At 39.9% G+C, this 19953-nt stretch overlaps 1 protein-coding gene across 6 annotated transcripts; it reads left to right on the forward strand.

Annotated features, from left to right (window-relative positions):
• The first annotated feature begins 233 nt into the window (after window positions 1-233).
• NBR1 (NBR1 autophagy cargo receptor) lies at window positions 234-19787 on the forward strand. 6 transcript variants are annotated; one of them, XM_055789697.1, is made up of 21 exons: window positions 234-421; window positions 2696-2758; window positions 4084-4102; window positions 4484-4506; window positions 5362-5577; window positions 6133-6207; window positions 7322-7539; window positions 8566-8730; window positions 9228-9434; window positions 10722-10881; window positions 11368-11655; window positions 12097-12249; window positions 12734-12809; window positions 13135-13245; window positions 13763-13924; window positions 14028-14162; window positions 14831-15194; window positions 15476-15579; window positions 16124-16202; window positions 16946-17051; window positions 17426-19787. In XM_055789697.1, the coding sequence occupies exons 1-21, from the start codon at window positions 263-265 to the stop codon at window positions 17597-17599; spliced, it is 3057 nt and encodes a 1018-aa protein (XP_055645672.1). In that variant the 5' UTR covers window positions 234-262; the 3' UTR covers window positions 17600-19787. The 6 variants fall into 6 exon arrangements, with proteins under 6 accessions (XP_055645672.1, XP_055645670.1, XP_055645671.1 ...); XM_055789695.1 differs by having other exon boundaries at window positions 235-421; window positions 13736-13924; XM_055789696.1 differs by having other exon boundaries at window positions 235-421; window positions 13736-13924; window positions 15476-15570.
• Window positions 19788-19953: the final 166 nt, after the last annotated feature.

Below are 19953 nucleotides of genomic sequence, written 5' to 3' on the forward strand. Positions count from 1 at the left end.
CCCCGCCGGGCGTAGCTGGTCGGAGAGCGCAGGAGCAGCCGCGGCGCATTGTGGGAGCTGCGGCGCGGGACCGGAAGTGCGTGTCTGCTGGCGCCGCGCCGCGCCCGCGCTTCCGCGCTCTCCGGCTCTGTTTATTGTTGTGATCCCACAGTGTTTGGGTCCGCCCCCGCCGACCAATCAGGGCGGGAAGAAGGATGAATGGCAGGCGCGGCCGCCAGTAGTGCCGCGCGGAGCGCACGGGGCTGGCCGCGCTCGGGCCGCCATGTTAGGATCGTCGGGCCTCCTGACAGGGCTGCCGTGGGCCGCTCGGGAGCGCGGCATGGAGCCGCAGGTGAACCTGCGTGTCAGCTGCCGCGGGGAGACCCAGAGCTTCCTGGTGTCCGACTCGGCGCACACGACGTGGGCGGATGTGGAGGCCATGGTGAGCGCGGCCCGCCCCGCCGTGCCCGGCCGCGGGGGCCCTCGCTGGGGCGCCGGGAGCATCAGCGCCGGTCCCAGGGCCCAAGCAGCGTCTCTCTCGCCTGCGAAAGCCGTGTCAGCCATTGTGCAGGCTGTTAGAGCCAGCGTTGTGTGCTGCTGCGGTCTCAGGTTTTCTGTTAGTCTTGACAGTAACTTTTATTGTTGTTATTTCCTTAGAGTGGTGTGGAAAGACTGGTTTGGGTACAGCTGCTTGTGGGACGCTTGTTCTGCGTGAGCAGGTGGCCTTAGCTGCGTGCTTTGCTCTTGCCAACAGTTACAGATAGTTGGTTTTACTACTGTAGCCCTATAAAGTGCCCTCTGTGTCTCTTATCTTCCATCATTTTACCCCTTAAAGTAGATATAGTGAAGTAATACTCTGCTGTTGCTTGTAGACCATTTTCCTGAAGATTTGGCTTTACTCTTTGGGTTTCTGGACCACCAGTACGTTTTTAGTTTCTTGCCTCCTGGTGCCTTGTGTGTGCTAGTTTAGATATAACTGGTTTTGTCCCTGAGCCAGTCGCTTATGAAGGTCTGTACGTCATGCCCATGGTACACTGAAGAGGTTTTGTTTGGATGTTTATTTCCAGTTAGTGCAAATTCCTGTATTGGCTGAGGTTCAAATTTTGTAGTAAGGATTCCCTTGTTTAAGATAAGCCGCGGTGGTGGTGATGATGATTATGTAGCAGCTGTTCTGGCTTTTTTTTTTAATCCAACTCCACGTTGTATCTTAGGAGATCTTGCCAATATTTTATTTTCTCTTTTAGTTCTTATTGTAGCTGAGTGTACTTTGTAGGAGGTTATTGCATTGTGAGTTATTCAGATGCAAAGTTTGAACTGCATCATCTTCAGTCATTGCATTTCAGTCTTCTAGAAGAGGCGCTACTTCAGGCTGAAAATACTTTGGGGCAAGTAGACCCTGCGGGAATGTCTGAACTAGTCAAAATCCTACTTATATCAAAGCTGGAAGCAGATTGCTGTGTATGCGCGGTGTTGCCCTTAATTAGTCGCAGAGAGTGTGTTTGTTCAAGGTGTGGTGTTCTATTACCATGTTTCTCTGACCAAGGTAGTACCACCGGTGTTTCTGCACTATACTGTGTGAGTTACTACCTCAAGTTAGTGTCAGTTAAACTGTGTCTTGCCTATGTTTTAATGTCTTATTAAATCTGTGTGGTGTTTATCAGGGATAACCTGATCTCTGGTTCTAGCCTGAATTTTAGGGTAACAGTGTGGGGTATAGGTGATGTAGATACAGACCACAGTTTTTTGACAAGCTGAGTTGATTCTCTCGCTGCGCTCCCAAAATTAATTTGGGGTATATCACCAGAAGACCCAGCCTGTAGCACGTTCATTGCAGAATGTGTGTAGCTATATCAGTGTGCTCTTGTGGTGCCATGGAAGTCCCAGCTGTCTGCTGTCTTCTAAGGCTGCTGGTGTTCTTCTCTTAGGTCCCGGCTAGGAGAATGTGTCTTGGATATATCAGTTTTTCAGAGTCTCTGTTGAGAAAAATACAGCTTGTGTAAGTAAATGATGCAAAAACGCATGTGAGCCTCAAAGACTGTTACTCAACGTAGGGAAATAATCGCTTTCACTTACGGTTTGTTTAATGCTCTTCATTCTGTTCTCCCAATGCAAGATACAAAATAGCTGCTCAGCTTTATTCTCTTAATTCCGATCTCTGTAATGGATTTTTATGTTGATGTACAGTGCATCAGCCAGTGGGTGTTAGAATGAGATACTGCACTCTTTTTAGTACTTAAATTAATCCTAGTTGCTCAAAACACAAATAGGTTTGTGGAAAAAAGGCTGAGCACCTGTGTGAGCTGTTCCTGGTTGTTTCTTTAATGTAAAAGTTAGCATCTAGTCATTGTTGGCTTTAGCCTTTGTATAGTGCAGTGTTTACCATGACTGAGTTCATTAACCCTGAGTTAATAGTCCTCTTATAATGGAAAGGTTATTATTATTTAGTTTGGGGTAAACATTAACTAGGGAAGGTGAGACATGAAAGAAAAGATTTTTTTCAGTCTAGAAAGTTAGTAAATGTTGGAGACAAGGCACTGGGGAGAGTTGTTCAACTCCAGAAGAATGGATTTTGTAAAACAGTGTTTATTTCAACTGAGAAACTAAAGGGAGGGGTGGAAGGGTTAAAACATTTTTCCCTATTAATGATCAGGATTAATTGAAAACATCTGTAGTCCTGCCTCATTGTGGTTTTGTGTCCTTTTTTTTTTCTTTACAGGTTAAAGTTTCATTTGACCTGGACAACATTCAGATCAAATATATTGATGAAGATAATGATGAGGTAAAATACCTGCTACCCCACCCTTCCAACAGCTCTACCAAAGTGACTGGTGTGAACCTTTCTGCTTCTTGATAATATGTAATGGGTCCTTCAGGTGTGTCTATTATGCAGATCAGAGGTGATTTTTTTTCCCCCTTTGATAAGAAAATAGCCATTAGTCTCGTGGTTTCACTCTTAATGTAGCATATTTAGTTTAAAATGTTTTTTTAGAAGCTACTGCCTTTCTTTTTCCCACACCGCAGAAACAGCCAGTGGTTCTGTGTGCTCTGAGGGAAGCATGCTTCAGTTAAGGGACTTTTTTATTTTTCATAAGAATAAGGTAGTTGTTACAGTTTGTGTTTGCAGCCATGGTAAACCCTTGTCTCTTCAATCTACACTCCTTCCTCGGAAAAATGTAGGTCCCCTGTCATTAGCATGTGTTTAGTTCAGTGATCTGGTCTGCTCAAATCCTCTGCTTGTTTTATGTAAATGCTATAATCTCCAAGCAGATTACTGACTCAGAAAACAAATTGGTGTATACTTCTAGTTGTCCTTGTTGAGTAACTTCCTGCTTGGCATAAACTCATCCTTTCATATTCTATTTATCTAGAGATTTAGAGTAGAATGTAGCTCTCAGATGGAATGTAGTTTTTGCAAGCTCTGTGTTCCACTACTTGGTTTGTAGCTCTACTAAATTGCAGAGACGGGGCTCTTTTTTAAATTATTTTTTTTCCCCCCAAGGGGACATGTCAGGATGTTTCCAGCCACATTTTGGGAGATTTGTTTCCCAGCCTGTATCTATATAAATACCTAGGTGCATCTTTTAAAGATCCTTTTTGAATGCTAACAGAATGAACATCATTCAGGATTGTGCAAAGCTGTAGTGATTAAATAGCTGCTTGTATTAGTAAATTCTGTGTGCAAAATTGATAAATGAGCATCTGTAGAAGATAGGCTTGGCTTGTGTTTAAATTGTAGGACACTGAACCGTTAGTTTGTTGGGTGTTACAAGCAACTGGTTCCAACCTCTTTGTACTTGTGTAGCAAACCCAGTGGTACTGGTGCCAGCTTCCTTCCAGCAGATGAGACCACACTTAGTCTGGATGCTGACAGGTGCTAGAGACCTTGCTTATTGTGCAAATCTAGTAAAGAACATGGTCTACTCCAGAGCACCACAGCATTGATTAATGATTAAAAGCAGGAGCAATAAGAAATATTTGAAGGAGTGGTATTTTGGAAACTGAATAACAGTGTGTGTATTCTGAAAGTGTGCTTATTTGAAGAGATTGTAAGAGAATTGCAAAAACGTATCAGTAGCTATAACTCACTGTTTTTTCTCTTTGCAGGTGTCTGTGAATAGCAAAGGTGAGTTGCTGCTTTATTGAAGTAAAATCAGTAAACAGACCGTAACTGTTGTTCATGTTTTTGGAGAAGAGTTGAGAATGCTTGATTTTTGGATTTTACGTATGATTTGGCATCAAATTCCTCCCAAAGGAATGAGTCTTTGATCCACGAAGTGGATCAAATTGGAAATGACTAAATTAATGGAATGTTAAGTCTCTAGGCTGTGAACACGTTTGCTTATTGGCATACATGTGACTACTTTTTTCAGTAGCTGTATATTAAAAGAATTTACAGATGGTATGGGAGACACTTCTTGACGTAAGGGTCCCTGAATAGTGTGTTCTAAACTTAAATCTTTTGTTTGATAGTGGAAAAATCACATTTCTTTCCCTTTTTCTTTAGAGGAATATGAAGAAGCTCTGAAGGTAAATGCTCTCTGACTTTTCCCTGATAAGTTCATCCTTCTCCAATTCAGATTGGTGTAGCTGAGAAAAAAACAGCATTACCTGGTCCGTGGCAATAAAATAGTTCAGTTTTCTGGCTTTGTACACTAGCTTGAATGTTTTCCTACGATTTTTTTCCATCCAGTCTAAACTTGATTTGTATAAATTAGTTGATTAGGCACTTGTGATTCAGGGCCCTGAGCAGCCAGTTCATCAGTTAATTGACTGGCTATCTCAAACGCTTAAACAGTAATCCCATGTTTGGAGGTACTGGGCTGTCATGGGATCTAAAGGGATCCTTTTAAAAGTCTTGCCACGTTGACTCTATTGCCAGAGAGTACATCATTAAAGCTTTAATTGATATCAATGCTTAGTTACACTTGGACAAAATAAGAATTGTATTCCTTTAAATTTTGGTTGTACAATATTACTGCTTTCAGAACTTTTGGCTTGTGGTTTGAATGTTAAATCTGGTAATGATCGTAAATTCAAATTGACTGTAAGTTCCCGGACAGAATCTGTATTGTTTACTGGCTAATACAAGCAGCTTTTATTGTAGACTGAAAAATTCCTGTAGAATATCTACATAATTATCCTTTTGCTTATAATAAACTTTTTAATAAGCGTATTAGTAACCTTTATAAGCATATAAAGTAACCTTTAAGAAAGGCAGAATAAAATATCAGCTGAATATACCTTGGCATTTCACTCAGTTTTTCTTTTTGTGTTAGTCTTTTCCCAGCCTCTCCAATGTAGTGTAGTTCTGTATTTTTACAGGATTTTGTATGTTAGTTGTAAGTGGACTAAACATGGTGTATGTATGTAATGTTTATTCAGATTGCAGTTAAACAAGGAAATCAACTTCAGATGAATGTGTATGAAGACAACTCTTCTCTGAAAGAAGCCTCGTATTGTTCTTTGCATCCACATGAAAAAACTGTGTCAGGAAAGATGACACTTGATAAAGATGAGAAGAAACCTCTTTTGCACTACTCTGTGCTAGCTGAGGGGTTAGAGGAAGATTTAAAAAATGAGACGGAGCTGACAATTCAGGTAGGATGTAGAGCTGGAATATATATTCATTAAAACAAAGAATTTATAAGTGTAATTCACTTTATAGACTGTCATTTTAACCCATACAGAAAAACTCTGACTTCAGAAGTTGGTCTTCATTTTCAGCTACCTGCACCCATTGAAGCTCGCAAAATTGTTTGAATGTCTTCAAGAGGATATTTTGATGCTGCATTTAGAAATACAGATTCTTTCATGTTGACCACTCTTAAGTATTTTGATAAACAAAGTAATTGGCCTCCTGAAGCCCTGACTGTCATCTAGTAGCATCTGGTTGTCCTGATTTCTTTAGCATTGATGTGTAATTACACTCAAATGCTAATAAGGCAGAAATCTTTCAGGAAAATGTCAGTGGCTTCCTTGTGTTGCTTTTCTACTGCAACTTTTCTGAAGTACTTAATCTTTTTTTGTAAGGATTCTTGAGAGCTGTTTGAAAGGGGGTTAACTTGCTGTATTGAAGTTTTTTTGCAGCTTTGCATACTTAAGGTTTGTGACTCATTTTTATGGTGTGTGTGTTTCGCGTTTTTTTTTCCTCAGGAAAAGTTAAATCACACTAGAACTGGAAGAACAAATGAAAATCCTCCAGAATGGTTCACTAGCTACTTGGAAACAGTAAGTGTATTTTCTTCTGAACTTTTGAATTCTGAAGGGAGGCTGTGGATAGAAAAGATACCTGTGATGCCTAATTCTGTACATCTGATCACTCTTGCTCTTAGTACTTGTGAGATCTTGTGAGGATCTTAAAAGGGCATTTAGGCATTTGTGGTGGTAAATGGAAACTAGGTGTCTGACTATGGCTGTACAGTATAGGTGTTACCTTAAAAAAAAAAAAAGTGGATTGTTTGGTTTGTGCACCTGACTAGCTTGAGTGTAGTTTTAAGTAGCTCCCGTGGTAGAATCCTTGTTGCACTCCAGATAGTCATAGGAAATTCAGGGCACAGCATGAAAGAGCGTGAAATACGGTGTTGCTGTTGGAGACTCTTGTTTGACCAGTTTCAGGAGGGTAATACTTAAGGCTTCCTGAGATTTGAAGCACAGCATTTGATGACCTTGCTTTTCTTGATTGTTCAGTTTAAGAAAATTCTTTCAGGAGATCCTTGAGTATAACATACAGGTTAATAAAATGTGGTTGTTAACTTGTTTTTAACAGCTAATAAACATCACCTAAGAAGCAGTAAGATGCAAATGCTAAGAATTAATTAGCTAGTGAGTTCTTGAAACTAAAAGGTACAATGTACAGGAGTGTATGCATTTGTTTTTAAGTTGTTGGGTGTTTTTTTTCTAGAATCTCCCTTCCTTTGCCACCTCTTTATACAAACAAAAGATATGGGAACTTAATGGTTGTATTTAAAATATCCTTGGTGAACAAAATCAGGACTTAATGATAGGGACTCCACAGGGGTGTGTTTGGAGTTGTGTTAATTAGTTTCCTTCCCTTTGTGTAAGATTAGGGAAGAAGAACCTTAATATTGTAAGCATGAGTATACGATTTTTAATTTGCCTTGTTAAAGCAATGGGCTTGTATTTTGTAAAATACAAATCCTTTGAGGAATGTGACAGTTGTTTAATTTCATCTGGAATGTGCTGGGGGGATGGGAAGTGGATGCTGAACTGCTTTTGTGACTTACAGATTGGGAGACTTGAGACGGTGTAATCCAATTTTGTTTTGCTGCATAGGTGAGTCTCGTCCATGACTACTTTATTTTTTTTTGGTTTTTTTTTCCAGTTCAGGGAACAAGTAGTTAAGGAAACTGTTGAGAAACTGGAGCAAAAGCTGTATGCGAAGCTTGTTCATCACAATCAGCCTCCAGATATTTCTGAGAGCTCTATTGCAGCAGCACCTGCAACTTCAGAGAGCCAGCTGGGGAATGGCAACCAGTGTGACTGGCTGATCTCCTGCTGCAACTGCCAGGCCCGAATTGTTGGAGTTCGCTACCAGTGCAGGTAGAATATGAGGGGTGGGAGTGTGGGAAACCTAAGATGTAGGGTACATGAGTGAGTCTGAGCAACTGTCTTGGTGTTGCAGACCTCTAATCAGCAGCATGCCGTACATTTCAGAACATCTAGTGTGTCTCACAAACAGCTTATGTTCTCTGCTGTGGTGGCTAGACCTTATCTGCATAAGAGCAACGTTAATGCTATTTTGAGAAAACATGATTGTTAAAGTGAGAGAACTTGGTAACACTTGCTTTATTCTTAAACGCTCTTTACCTTTTTTCCATATAACATGCAGTAAAGGAAAATGTTTTGTTCAGTTAACTAAACAAAAAAAAGCGAAATATATAATCACCAGTTTATAGTAGTCCTTCATTTAGTTCCGACAGTCAATGAAACTACAGCAGGTCATGCCTTTTTTTAATGATCTCGCTACTGTCAGTTTAATAATAGGAAATAAGTTCTGATGAGTGTCTTAGGTGTCAAAAGTGAGTGTTTTATTTGAATGAGGCAATTGCTGTAAAGCTAAGTATTTTAGGACTAAGCAGCAGCAGTGGATGTTTGTTTTTCTTGCTGTCAGGAGATGACAGTCTGTTTTTTACTAGTCCTGTTCCTGCAGGACCAATCTGCTTTGCTTCCCTGAATACTTCAGTTTACTTATCCTCTGTATTTTCATAAGTATGATGCTGTCTCTGGCATTGGAATTCGGTATGTTTTATCCTTTATAGCAACAATTGTTAATCACTTGGGCTAAAGGAAGCATCTGTTTCTTTCAATGTGTACTCAAGAAGGAAGTAGGAACTGTGCTGGCGGTTTTGCCAAGAAAGATACTGATCTAGATATTCCAGATGGCTGCAAATATTGATGTATAAGTGAGAGAACCAGCTTCTCTTTCGCTCGGGCACTGCTTACAATGGTAGGATGGTACAGGGCTGTTTATCTGCAGAAATGTAAGGATTAATTATCCTTCCGTGTCTTTTTCTACTGCACTGATTCTTTGCCTTTTGGTACCCTTCTGCCTTTTCTTCTGTACAGCCTTTGTCCAGCCTACAGTATCTGTGAACAGTGTGAAGCAGGAACATATGCACATGATCCTAATCATGTTTTGTTAAAGCTGAGAAGACCCGTGCTGTGTATTGCTGAGAATTACAGCCTTGCTGAGTGCTCACCTCGCCTGCCTGCTACTCTGGAGCAAGTTAGGTAAATGGTGGCACCTGTCAGTACCTGACAAGATGATCCTGAAAGCAAAGTGGAAACACCTGTATTGGGGTTGATGTTCAGCTTTTATGTTAGATTTAAGATGACAAGAAATGGAAATGGTACTGAAACTTCATTGTGAGTAGCTAAAAGTAGCTATATACTTCTGAGTGGCCTAAGTCAGAACTCTTAGTGTTTTTAATAACGAAGTACAAAAGACAAATCTCATGTCATAGCTGGGTAGCAAACTTTGAGAGCTTGCCTTTTTTTGAGAGTATACTCTAATCTGCCTTTAAGTTTGCTTTTTCACCAGGGCCACTCAAAATATCTTCACAAGGAACTATGAAGATGTTCTTTTAAAAAAATTTAAAATTTTAAAATACAACGTAGAAGTATGAGACATTTCCTTAGTGTTCCCTTTGAGACTAAGACTGTGCTGGCTAAAGCTAAATTCTAATCAATTTAATGTATCGTAACAGAGTGTCTTATTCTTTTTGCAGGCTTCAGAAACAGATGGACAAAAGATTTCTGAAGGCAGAAAAGCAAAGATTACGAGCGGAGAAGAAACAGCGAAAGGCAGAGGTCCGAGAGCTCAAAAAGCAGCTAAAATTGCACAGGAAAATTCATCTGTGGAACTCGGTCCATGTATTGGAAACTAGTGGCTCACCTACTGTGAAATCTGAGAGCCTCCAACCTAATACCTTCCTGTAAGAGATGATGTTAGCAGAGCATTTCTTAGTTGTGCTGTCTGATCTTTCATGATGAGACCAAGCTAAAGTGTAACTAGAGGAAGGTTATGAAATTATTCATTTAAAGTATTATTTGTTGTTGGACCTTGAGAGAGTTCTGTCTAAATGCAGTTTGCAAGGTCGGGTCTTCTACTGTTTTCAGCTGGGAGGAGAGTAGGAGAAGAAAAAAAGTAGCTGATGGCTATTACCAGAAACAAAGATTTAGGTAGATTTGGGAGGAAGGTGAATGCCTAGGATTACGGATATATGCATGCATGTGCCTACAGTGTGAATTAATATTACTGCTACTTTTAAAAAGTCTGCATCTTCCTGCTAAATTAAATGTGTCTACATAAAGTCAAGTACATTCTGTGTCCTATGTTCGGTGCTTTTTTTTTCTTTTTATGTGATCTTAGGCTGAGGCTCATGAAACGGCAGCCTTTGCAGGCAGACACTGCATTTTCCATTCGTGCTGGTTTTATGAATGTACAGGTGTAAAACTTCTATAGTTCAGTTTTCTTTAATTCTTCCCTAATAATAAATATTTAGGGTATTTAAATGTCAAATTAACATTAATCAGTTACTTACATTTGTAGGGAGCTTGAGATAGCTATCTTTGCTTCCTTTTTAATGACCAGGCATATTACAGGAACAAACCCGATGCTAATTTAGTTACCAGTTCTTCCTTTTAGATCTCTTAAAGTTGGCATGCGTGTTAGCTGTTTCACCAGTCCTCTTTGTGTGCTCAAATTAACAGTCAAGCTTTGGATTAAATCGATTTTTGAGCCCCTTTCAGGCAAAAACTGTGGTATCTTGTTGAAAAATGTCACTTTTAAGGCCAAAGAAGACACTAGCAATTAGGCTATAGTACAATCTTTTTTGATTCAACATCATAAAGATAATGACTTCATTCTCTAAGGGAATAGCATAGCCCACAGTGCTGTTAGACTAAATCAAGTGAAGAACAGTGAACTTTTCTCTGTTCAACCTGAGTTTTGTAATTATAATAATATTCTTCCAAATAAGCAAATGTTGATTTGATGTGTTGTGTTCCTTGGGCAAACGAAAGCAAACTGCTATGTGGTGTTTAGACTTAAGATGAAAACAGTAGCTAAAACATTAGAAATTTGAAATATTTCTCGAGGTAGAAGACGACACACTAAATGGCCTTCTCTGTTTTCAGCCAGTGAAATAGCAGCTGAATGACTTCCTCATTTTGGTGTTTTTTTGATACATTTTTTGTTTTTTACCTCCTTCCAATTCCAGGAGTCCTAGTCAACCCTTCCAAGCAATTGTCCCAACACTAAGTGCGGTATTTGTGGATGAGAATTTGCCAGATGGGACTCGCTTGCAACCAGGAACAAAGTTTATCAAACACTGGCGAATGAAAAATACTGGCAATGTGGAATGGAGCTCAGACACAAAGGTATCTTGCCTTTGCTATTACTTCTACACACTAAAATAGTTCTGGAAGATAATACTTGTATGCATTAGGAATCTGAATTCTCTCTCAGAACCCACTTAGGATTTAATTTGGCCTGGTAATTCACAAGCTGGGAATTCTGGGGCAATAAGCTGTCTAGATAATCTTTACAACAAGATTAACATCACCCTACATGTCTTCCAGTGCTGTTTTAATGTCCCAGTTCATCCTTGTTTGCAACAGGTGTGTTGCTTTTCTGACTTCAAAAACCTTTCTTCTGTGACTGTGTTCATGCAGAAAGATGGTCATATCTTCTTACTTTGTGGTGATAGTGACTAATGCGAGAATATTTACTAGCAGCCTCTCTTCTCCGTGCCTGCTATCTGCAAGGCCTTTCGGCAGAGGAACTTTTAAGTGCTCTTTACTGCCTGTAGTTTGCAGAGAAGCTTGCGAAGTTAACTTTTGCTTTTTTTCTGTTGTATGTTTCAGCTGAAACTTATGTGGGGAAATCTGACCTTGGCATCTGCTGAGAAAAAAGATGTGTTGGTGCCATCCCTTCCATCAGGACAAGTGGGAACTGTTTCGGTGGAGTTTGTGGCTCCTAATATAGAAGGAACTTACACCTCTCACTGGAGACTGTCACACAGAGGGGAACAGTTTGGGCCCAGGATCTGGTGCAGTATTGTTGTAGATCCCTCCTCAACTAATGACTATCTAGAAAGCAGTTGGAAGAATTCTGATTCCTGTCAGAAGGATAAAGCTTCCAGCACCAAACAGGCAAGTCACTCATCTGAGATTTTGGGCAGTTCTGAATTGCCTAGTAGAAGGAGCGATGTATATTTTTTGGTGCAATGACATCTTGAACTATATTAATTTCTAGAGGTTTCTTTGAGTTGCTTGCTTCTAGTTTTTATTTTTCAATAGAAAAAACCCACAACTTTTATTTCATTAGTAAGTCCTAAAACAGTCATTTTTTGGCAGGCATGGGATTAGTTATCAGTCTGTTGCCCCTATTTGTCAATTATTTTTTTTTAACTGAAACACTGCAGGATTTCTCCCTGTTCGATCTTGTCCTTTTGGCTCTAAAGTGAGTTGAATTAAATCTCTTTCAAGTTTCTTGTGTTATTATACACAAAGTGCAGGCTTTACTTTTGATGGAATTGTTTATTTGCTGCCTGCCTAAGGGGCTTCTTGGATCTTATTTATTTGCTTTTGCAGGACGCTTCCTTAAAGACAGAAGCAGATGCTCAACTGATGGGTGAAATCATGGAGCAGGCTGAAATACCTCTGCCAACTATTCCTTTAAAAATCAAAAATCTGCCAAGTGAGAGAGAATTTTATATCCCATCTGTTGATCTCCTCACTGCACAGGTAAAGTGCTAAAATTCATGTAGAGATAAACCATATTGGGTTTGATATCTAGGTACATAGGCATCCATAAAAATAAAAAGCTTCTGAGCTCGAAAATAGCCACTATATTTTCAAGAAAAGTATGTTGCATTTTGTATAGCAGGCGTATTTTCCTGAATTAGTATCAGGGACTGTCACTGTGGAAGGTATGTGCAGGACAGGCTAAGATTCTCAGAGTCACAGAGTTGGGTCTTTCTCTGGCCCCTAACAAGGAAGTACTTAGCTTACAAGTACTTGCAAGTACTTAGTACTTGCTGCCCTAATTTGTGTACCATGTTGTGTGATGTGGGTGTACATTATGGGAAAACTGCTCTGTCTGAGATCATGCTGAGTAACAAAGAGCGGGGGTTATTTGTAAGTTACTGGGATCTGATGCTGGGAAGTGCAGCATAGGATTAAATTTCAGGGTTTGTTGATAAAACTGCACGGTGGGTTTTTTCTGTAGGATTTGCTGTCCTTTGAGCTGTTGGACATCAATATTGTGCAGGAATTGGAGCGAGTGCCACACAACACTCCTGTTGGTAAGCTTCTCATATCCTCTGTGCTGTCTCTAGCAGACAGTTATCCTTTGTGTTTTTTCAGTTTTGGCTTCTTTTCAGCTTCACATTCCCAAGACCATATGATTCCAGACATTTGAAGAAGGCTGCCGTTTTCTTTGCTCAACCAGTGCCAGTGTAATGCAAAGCTAGTTGTTTATTTCACCAAATTGTCTTATAAGATAACTGGGTTTCTTCAGTCTTGGAAGAATATCCCTTAAAAAAGATGAACTTCTCAAGGTTGCCTCCTGGAGGAGGAAAGGTTCCTACTCCCTTAGTGTCTACAATCCTTGCTACCTTTGTTTTTCAGACATGACTCCATGTATGTCCCCTTTGCCACATGATAGCCCCTTGCTGGAGAAACCTGGCTTAGGTCAGATAGAGGAGGAGAACGAGGGGAGTGGATTTAAACCGGTGCCTGGTAAGCACTAGTTGTGAGGAGCTTGGGGGTGAGGGGAGGAGAATATTGTCATTTCTGTGCAGTCAGCAGACTTGGTGTCTAAAAAGCATTCTAGCCTCCTGTGTTTCCCTTCTGTGGAAAAACAGTTGTTTGGCCCATAAACCTGTAGTCTGATGCTGCTTTCTGATTGTAGAGGTGGGAGCATAATATATGTAGAACTCAGAAGTACAAATGCTCTCTTGATTTGTCCAGCCACTAGAATTGTTGGGAGAATTCACAATTTGCCCTTTATAGACTAGATTATACTCGGACAGTCAATGCCTCAAGCGTGGCCCCCATACCTTTAAACTATTTTCACATTCAACTTGAACTGAATTCAAAAATCTTTCAATTTTTAAAAAGAATTAACACACAGAGTCAACGTTAGCCTTGGCTAGCCTAAAAAATTCTTCTTATACTTACATTTCCTTGTTGCAGTGTTAAAATAATCTGTTACATCTCCCTTTCAAAGGAATGACGGAAGCCTGCTTTCCTGCAGATAGTTGTATAGTGAAAGTGAAAGCTGAACATCCATGTAACCAGGAAGAAGGGGAAGAAGATATGAGTGGGACGCAGTTTGTCTGTGAAACTGTAATTCGCTCTCTGACCCTGGATGCTGCACCTGACCATAAGCCCCCACAGAAGAAGAAAATCCTCCAGAGTAAGTACTGTCTTTAGCTTTGCGGTCAGACATTGGCCACAATTTGCTCTGTGCTGCAGGTGGCAATACCCCTTTAATTTGTTTTTCCTGATCGTTTTATTAGGCTCTTTACAAACATTGCAAGACACCTTCAGCTGCAACATGACAAATAAGGAATCTCCTAGGACAAAATCTAATTCCACTTTCAAAAAGGAAACAAAGATTCATCAGTCAGAGGCAATGGCAGAAAATAACAGTGGTAAGTAAAACAGGTTTGAATTTAAGATAAAGCTGCAATAAGGGCTAAAAAAAATAAAATGCTGGTGTAAAAAGGTCTGACGTGGTTCTAAGAAATTGATTCTCATTAGATCAAGAGAATCATATCAGAAAATTAGGGTAAATACTCTGAAAAATCAGCTAGTTTAACAGTTGCTTTAAAAGAAAAAAGTGAAATTGAGACATAAAGGTTCTAATCTTTATTCAAGATTGGTATTCAATTCAAAAAGGGTATTCAAGTAAGTGTTCATGTGTTAAGCGTGGCTGGTGCTTCCATATTTTGTATGTGTAGCTTGAAGTCAGTGCTTTGAACTGTAATGCAAACTGTAATTGAACTGATGCGTGTAATTTAGGAGCTGAAAACCTGTTGTTCAAGTTCTCAGTGTAGCTCTTCCTGTTTTCGTTATAAGCATTAATAGCAGCAGCCTATCTGCATAGACTTAACAGTAAGATCTATTACTTTTTCATGCTACACCCCCCACCCCCCAATAGACAAAGAAAATTACACCACTGCTATCGGGAGCAGAGGTTTAGGGCTATTTCTGAATAACTTGCCTCTTGTACCTGGGACAGTACTGTCTTTGCTGTTAACAGTTGTCCATTTTGTATGAATAATACTTCACTACCCTCCCGCCCCCCCCCCCTCATTAGGGGACCATCTCCTGTCTGATGAGAGAGCAAGCCCCTGCAGTGACACTGGCAATTCTGATGAAGAGGAAGATGATGATAAAGATGATGTTCAAAGTCAAGGCTCTTCTGCTTCATCAGAGGATTATATCATTATTCTCCCCGAGTGCTTTGACACCAGTCGTCCTTTAGGGGAGTCTATGTATAGTTCGGCTCTTTCTCAGCCCAGTTTGGAAAAGACAGGAGAATCTGAAACAGGAGCAGAAAATCCAGAAGGGGAGAGGCAGCCACAGATCCACAGCATCAACGATATTTTGACAACTTCACAAACACTGGCTGTAGTACCACTAACCCCAGAGATTGTGGACACCTTACCACAGACACAAAGGTATGTGTCCCAGACGAGAGCAAAATGGTTGTTAGTGTTGCTGTAGAGTCTGCAGGGTGTTGTGCTTAAGTTCAAACAGAAATTGTTGCAACATAAGTGTTGTCTCATACTGGAGTGAACATCCTGAATCCTGCAACTTCTTTATAAAGCCTGTACTCACTTGATGAGGTGAGTGCAAAAGAGGGAAAGAAGGAAGCGTGTGAAGCATTTATTTTCTCTGTTGATCTTGACTTAGACTTGATGAAAGTAGTATAAGTAACTCTTTTGCCTTATGTTCTCAGGAATCTTGCATCTCATCAGAATCATATCTTCCAAGAACCAAACATACCGGCTTCAGAGAATATCTCTTCCACTCCCCATAATCAGACAAGAGAAGGTATTGACAGTACGTAATGAAGGGTGCATGCTATTGTTATTTCCTGTTCCTTATGCCTTGTATTGGATTTAGTGTCTTGTTACTCTTGAGGAGAGCAGAAATCTGCCAAGTAATATTGTGAGGGGTTTCTGAGTGTTGAAACTTATTATACAGAAGATTTGATTAAAGAAGTAATTGGATTTGTGGGTCAATTAAGAGCATGTATTCATTAGGGGTAGTGGGAGGATACTCGGAAGTATTTGTAGGCATCTGGAAACTACCTTGCTCTGGAATTAATGATCTATGTATTTAAGCTGTTACAGTCACTGGGAGTGCAGACAGCAGTTCACCTCATGTTAAACACTCGCTGACTAATCAGCCAAATGACTTCTGAAGTTTTTTGATTGTTTTGATTGCAGTGAGAATTCTGTATACCTAGTTTGTGTGGATAACTAAACTTGAAAGTACTAATTTTGGACTGTATCCTACTCCTTTCCATTTACATACGTGTTGCATCTCTTCAGCTTCTCATTAGTTGGACATGTTGACATGATATTTTTTCTTCCTCTTCCAGAACCCAGCGGTGAAGACAGTCGTGGACCAGGATCTTCTGAATTTCCAGCTAGTAAACAGAAGTGCTCGGAATACCCAAGGTAATGAAACTGAAGCTGTAACTTCACAAATACTATTTTAAAATGAGAACTGCTAAATTAGGCACCTAGGAAAAAGCACTGGCTTACAGTTTTCATGTAGTCAGTAGTTTGGAGAAAGGCTTCCCTTCTTCAGGGAAACGTATGCTGAATTATATAATGCTATATCTTCATAAGATCTCAGTTTCTACTTAAACACAAATATAAAGGATGCAGAATTGACACGTGGAAGTATATGAAGAGCCCAAGCTGAATCCTTGTAAAATTCTGTGGTTTTTTCCTGGAAAAATCTCAGGATTTTTAAAATAGGGATTTTGTTAGTTTAGCTACTAAGTCAAACTCCTTAAGATACTAAGACTGGAGGACTAAGACAAAACATTGGGCAGAATATTAAGTGATTTAAGAATTGATAGAAGACAAACAGAATCTATTGTGTCACAGTGCACAACTTTCATGAATACTCTTTTGGGTGAGAATACTAAATTCTTCACAAAAGGCCACGTTATGAAAGTAAACTAATGTGCTTTAGCATAAACCCATTATTTAAGAGAAGGTTTCAAGTGAGAATGAATGAGCTTCCTGCATCCTTCCAATTCCTGGACAGCAATGATTCCTTTGGATCACAGGTGGTTCTCTCCAACCAGAACTAAACCTCAGGTGGCACATTAATAGGGACAGACTTGCATTTCATGTGAAACAAACACGTGGCTTTGCTGACCCTAAAATAATCCCTGACTTCTCTGCAGATACCCTCAAGGAAGCAGCATTGCAGGAGAACTAGTTAAGGGAGCTTTGTCCGTTGCTGCTTCTGCCTACAAAGCATTATTTGCTGGACCACCCGTCCTAGAACAGGTAAATGTCTGTCGTGTATGCTGTGTGAGTTTCACGGTGTCAACCTTAAGTTTATAAAGCATATACGTATAGTTTTATCGCTATTCTCTATAGGACTTCTTGGAACAGTAAAACGTTAAGCTTCATTGCATCCATTTGAAGTATGCTGCTCCACCAGCAGATAGGGAAATCCATACCATGGGGATGGAAGCATGTGTCTCATAGTCATGTGAGACTGGTAATTCACCTTGGAAAGTGAGCATAAACAGCTGAATTGTGGACAGAAGGGCCTCTGTGCCTTAATTACATCCCAGTATAATGCAGGACAAGTGCTTCAAATGGCAAAACCAAATTATCTTTTTATAGCTTACCTTACAATCTTTTGTTTTCGGCAGCCTGCAGCTGCAGAAGAGCGCACTGCCACTCTTCTGTCCAGTCTGTGTGAGATGGGGTTCTGCGACAGGCAGCTAAACCTGCGCCTGCTGAAGAAACACAACAATAACATGGTTCACGTGGTAACTGAATTGCTTCAGATCAGTAACAGCGACTGGTACAGCAGTAGATACTGAACCTTCCTGGTGGAGAAAGGAGTAGTCTTCGTTGCGTAAACTCTGGTTAAACACTACAACAGTAGCAGGCTGCTCCTCAGCTGCTTTCTGTTTGGAAGTGAGACTAAAACTTTGGCTTTTCTCTGAGCGTTTGACTTCTCTTTTTTTTTTTTTTTTTTTTTTAATGGAAATGTCAAATAGTGCTTGTCACAGCATCTCATAAATTGGAGACCAGAAGAATTTCAACTGTTATTTGAACCTCGTAGTTAAATGAGTAGTGTTGAAGTCTCTAATTTCATGCTGAATCCTATTATCAGGGAATCCTGTAGAGTTACTTAAACTTCCACCCAAATGAAAACTTCCCCTTTTATTGTGTGTAAGAGGTTTGGGTTGTTAGGTTTTTTTGGGTTTTTTTAGGCAGCTGGAAACTTGTTATGTTGACTTATAACAAGCTTTGGAATAGGAACCAATGTAAGAAGCTGCTGTAAGATGTAGTCTTGCCTAATTTACAAGAGATGCCCACAACTAGCAAGTTGTTTCTTCTGATATGAGTTAGTAATTGATTTGTCCAATGCATGATAGTAATGTAATAGATTTAAAACTTACAAATGATTCTTACAAGAAAAAGTTTGCTCATACATGAAAAAAAGTCTTGAACCATCAAACAACTTCTGAGAAGTCTGAAAGTGTAACCGCTGTTAAACTGATGAATATCAGGAAAGTGATTTTTTTCTTGTAGCAGAATGAAGCAGGAGAGTGAATTTACCAGCAGCAATTGAGTCACATCTAGTAATGATTGTGCAAAACATCTGCCTAATGGGAAAATATAGCCCACATACAATATTCTGTTAAAAATGGAGTGTAAGGGTAGGAAAGGCCTTTCTAAGAATCTCCACAGACTTTTTGTAAAAAAAAAAAAAAAAAAAAAAAAAAGTTAGATTTGACCACTGTTTTCAGTATAGTGTAAACCTCTTACTCTGTTAATACCACATAGAAGAATGGAGGAATGTGTAGAAACTCAGACCTGGAGTACAAACTCTGGTAATGTTTAGGAATGGAAAGAGTGCTTGAGGTAGGGATTGTGTGAGTTAATGCGTTTTTCAAACTATAATTTAACTTAAGCACTTTTAAGTGTACGTACAGTCTTTTGTGATGGTTCTAGCTGCTCCTGTGTTTCCATAGACACATCTGTAGGATTCATGTTTCTCACAAGATTTTGCTTCAGATGCCCGTATTTAATTTGGAAATCTAAGAATTCCCTTCTAAATGTGCTGAGAGAGATTTGATTCTGAAGAATCAGAAACGAACTACATACACTGCTGTGCAGTGGTGTATCCATAGATAACTCTTCAGAGTCCAGTCCCTCTGAAGGTGACGGCAGTGTTGGTTACGTTCTTACTTCCAAGCAAACTTTTTTCCTTGCTGCAGTAAGAGACCATTGATTCTAAAATATTTTCTAGTGCTGCTGCTTCGAACTAAGGTGTTCCTCTTTTGTCACAACGTTAGCTGAAGAAGTAGCAGTATTGTGACTGACCAGGTGATCAGTAGTAGTAATTTTTTTAAGAGACGTAATACACTTAGAGATAAGATACCATTCAAAGAATTAAAGAAAAAAAAATGTATCATACCATTTTTGTTTTAAACCTATTTTTATAGATTGTGGAAGATATACTCTTAAATGTTTATTTTGAAATACAGTAGAACTATTTTGCAGTGTTTCCCATCTCTCTGTACACCAGTACAGCTGTCTGCTGTGGACCAGATAAAGATCCTTCTGTAACTTGAAACTGCTGGTTTTTTCCCCACATTAACTTGTGTGTACTGTTTTGAGTACTTCTTGGCTTATGCCTCTCTGGAACAGGGAGGAGGAAAGGACGGTGAAGTGCAGTAGCTGGTGGAACTCTTAAGTGTAGTGTGGTTCCTGCGTTGATCTGGACCACCCAGCAGGACACATGTTCTTTCGGTGTGTACGTTCGTACGTAGCATGTTGATGAGTTCTATACACTAACGAAACACTAAAATGGAGGAAAGGACACTTCATTGCAGATTGAAATGTGAAGTGTGAAATGCTGTTTTCTTTAGATTACTTTTTACTAGGGTTTAGATAATGTATGCTCAGGCTTAAGATAGATATATTTCTGTTGGCTTTGTATATTTTGTTAATGGATGCATGGTATAATTTATAATATATTCTATAGTGCAGACGTGACCTCTGTATCTTATTTAGGGCAAGCACTTTAAAGTCAACTGTGATTGGGGGGGGGGGGGGGGGCGGGGGCAGGGGCCGCCTTTTCTTCCATCCCTACAATAAAACTCTTTATCCCTCCGGCTGTCCCTGGGGGTCTTTACAGGTTGGGGCCGACTCGCCCTGCGGG

This window comes from Falco peregrinus, chromosome 18 (genome assembly GCF_023634155.1).
Source record: "Falco peregrinus isolate bFalPer1 chromosome 18, bFalPer1.pri, whole genome shotgun sequence".
Classification (NCBI taxonomy): domain Eukaryota; kingdom Metazoa; phylum Chordata; class Aves; order Falconiformes; family Falconidae; genus Falco; species Falco peregrinus.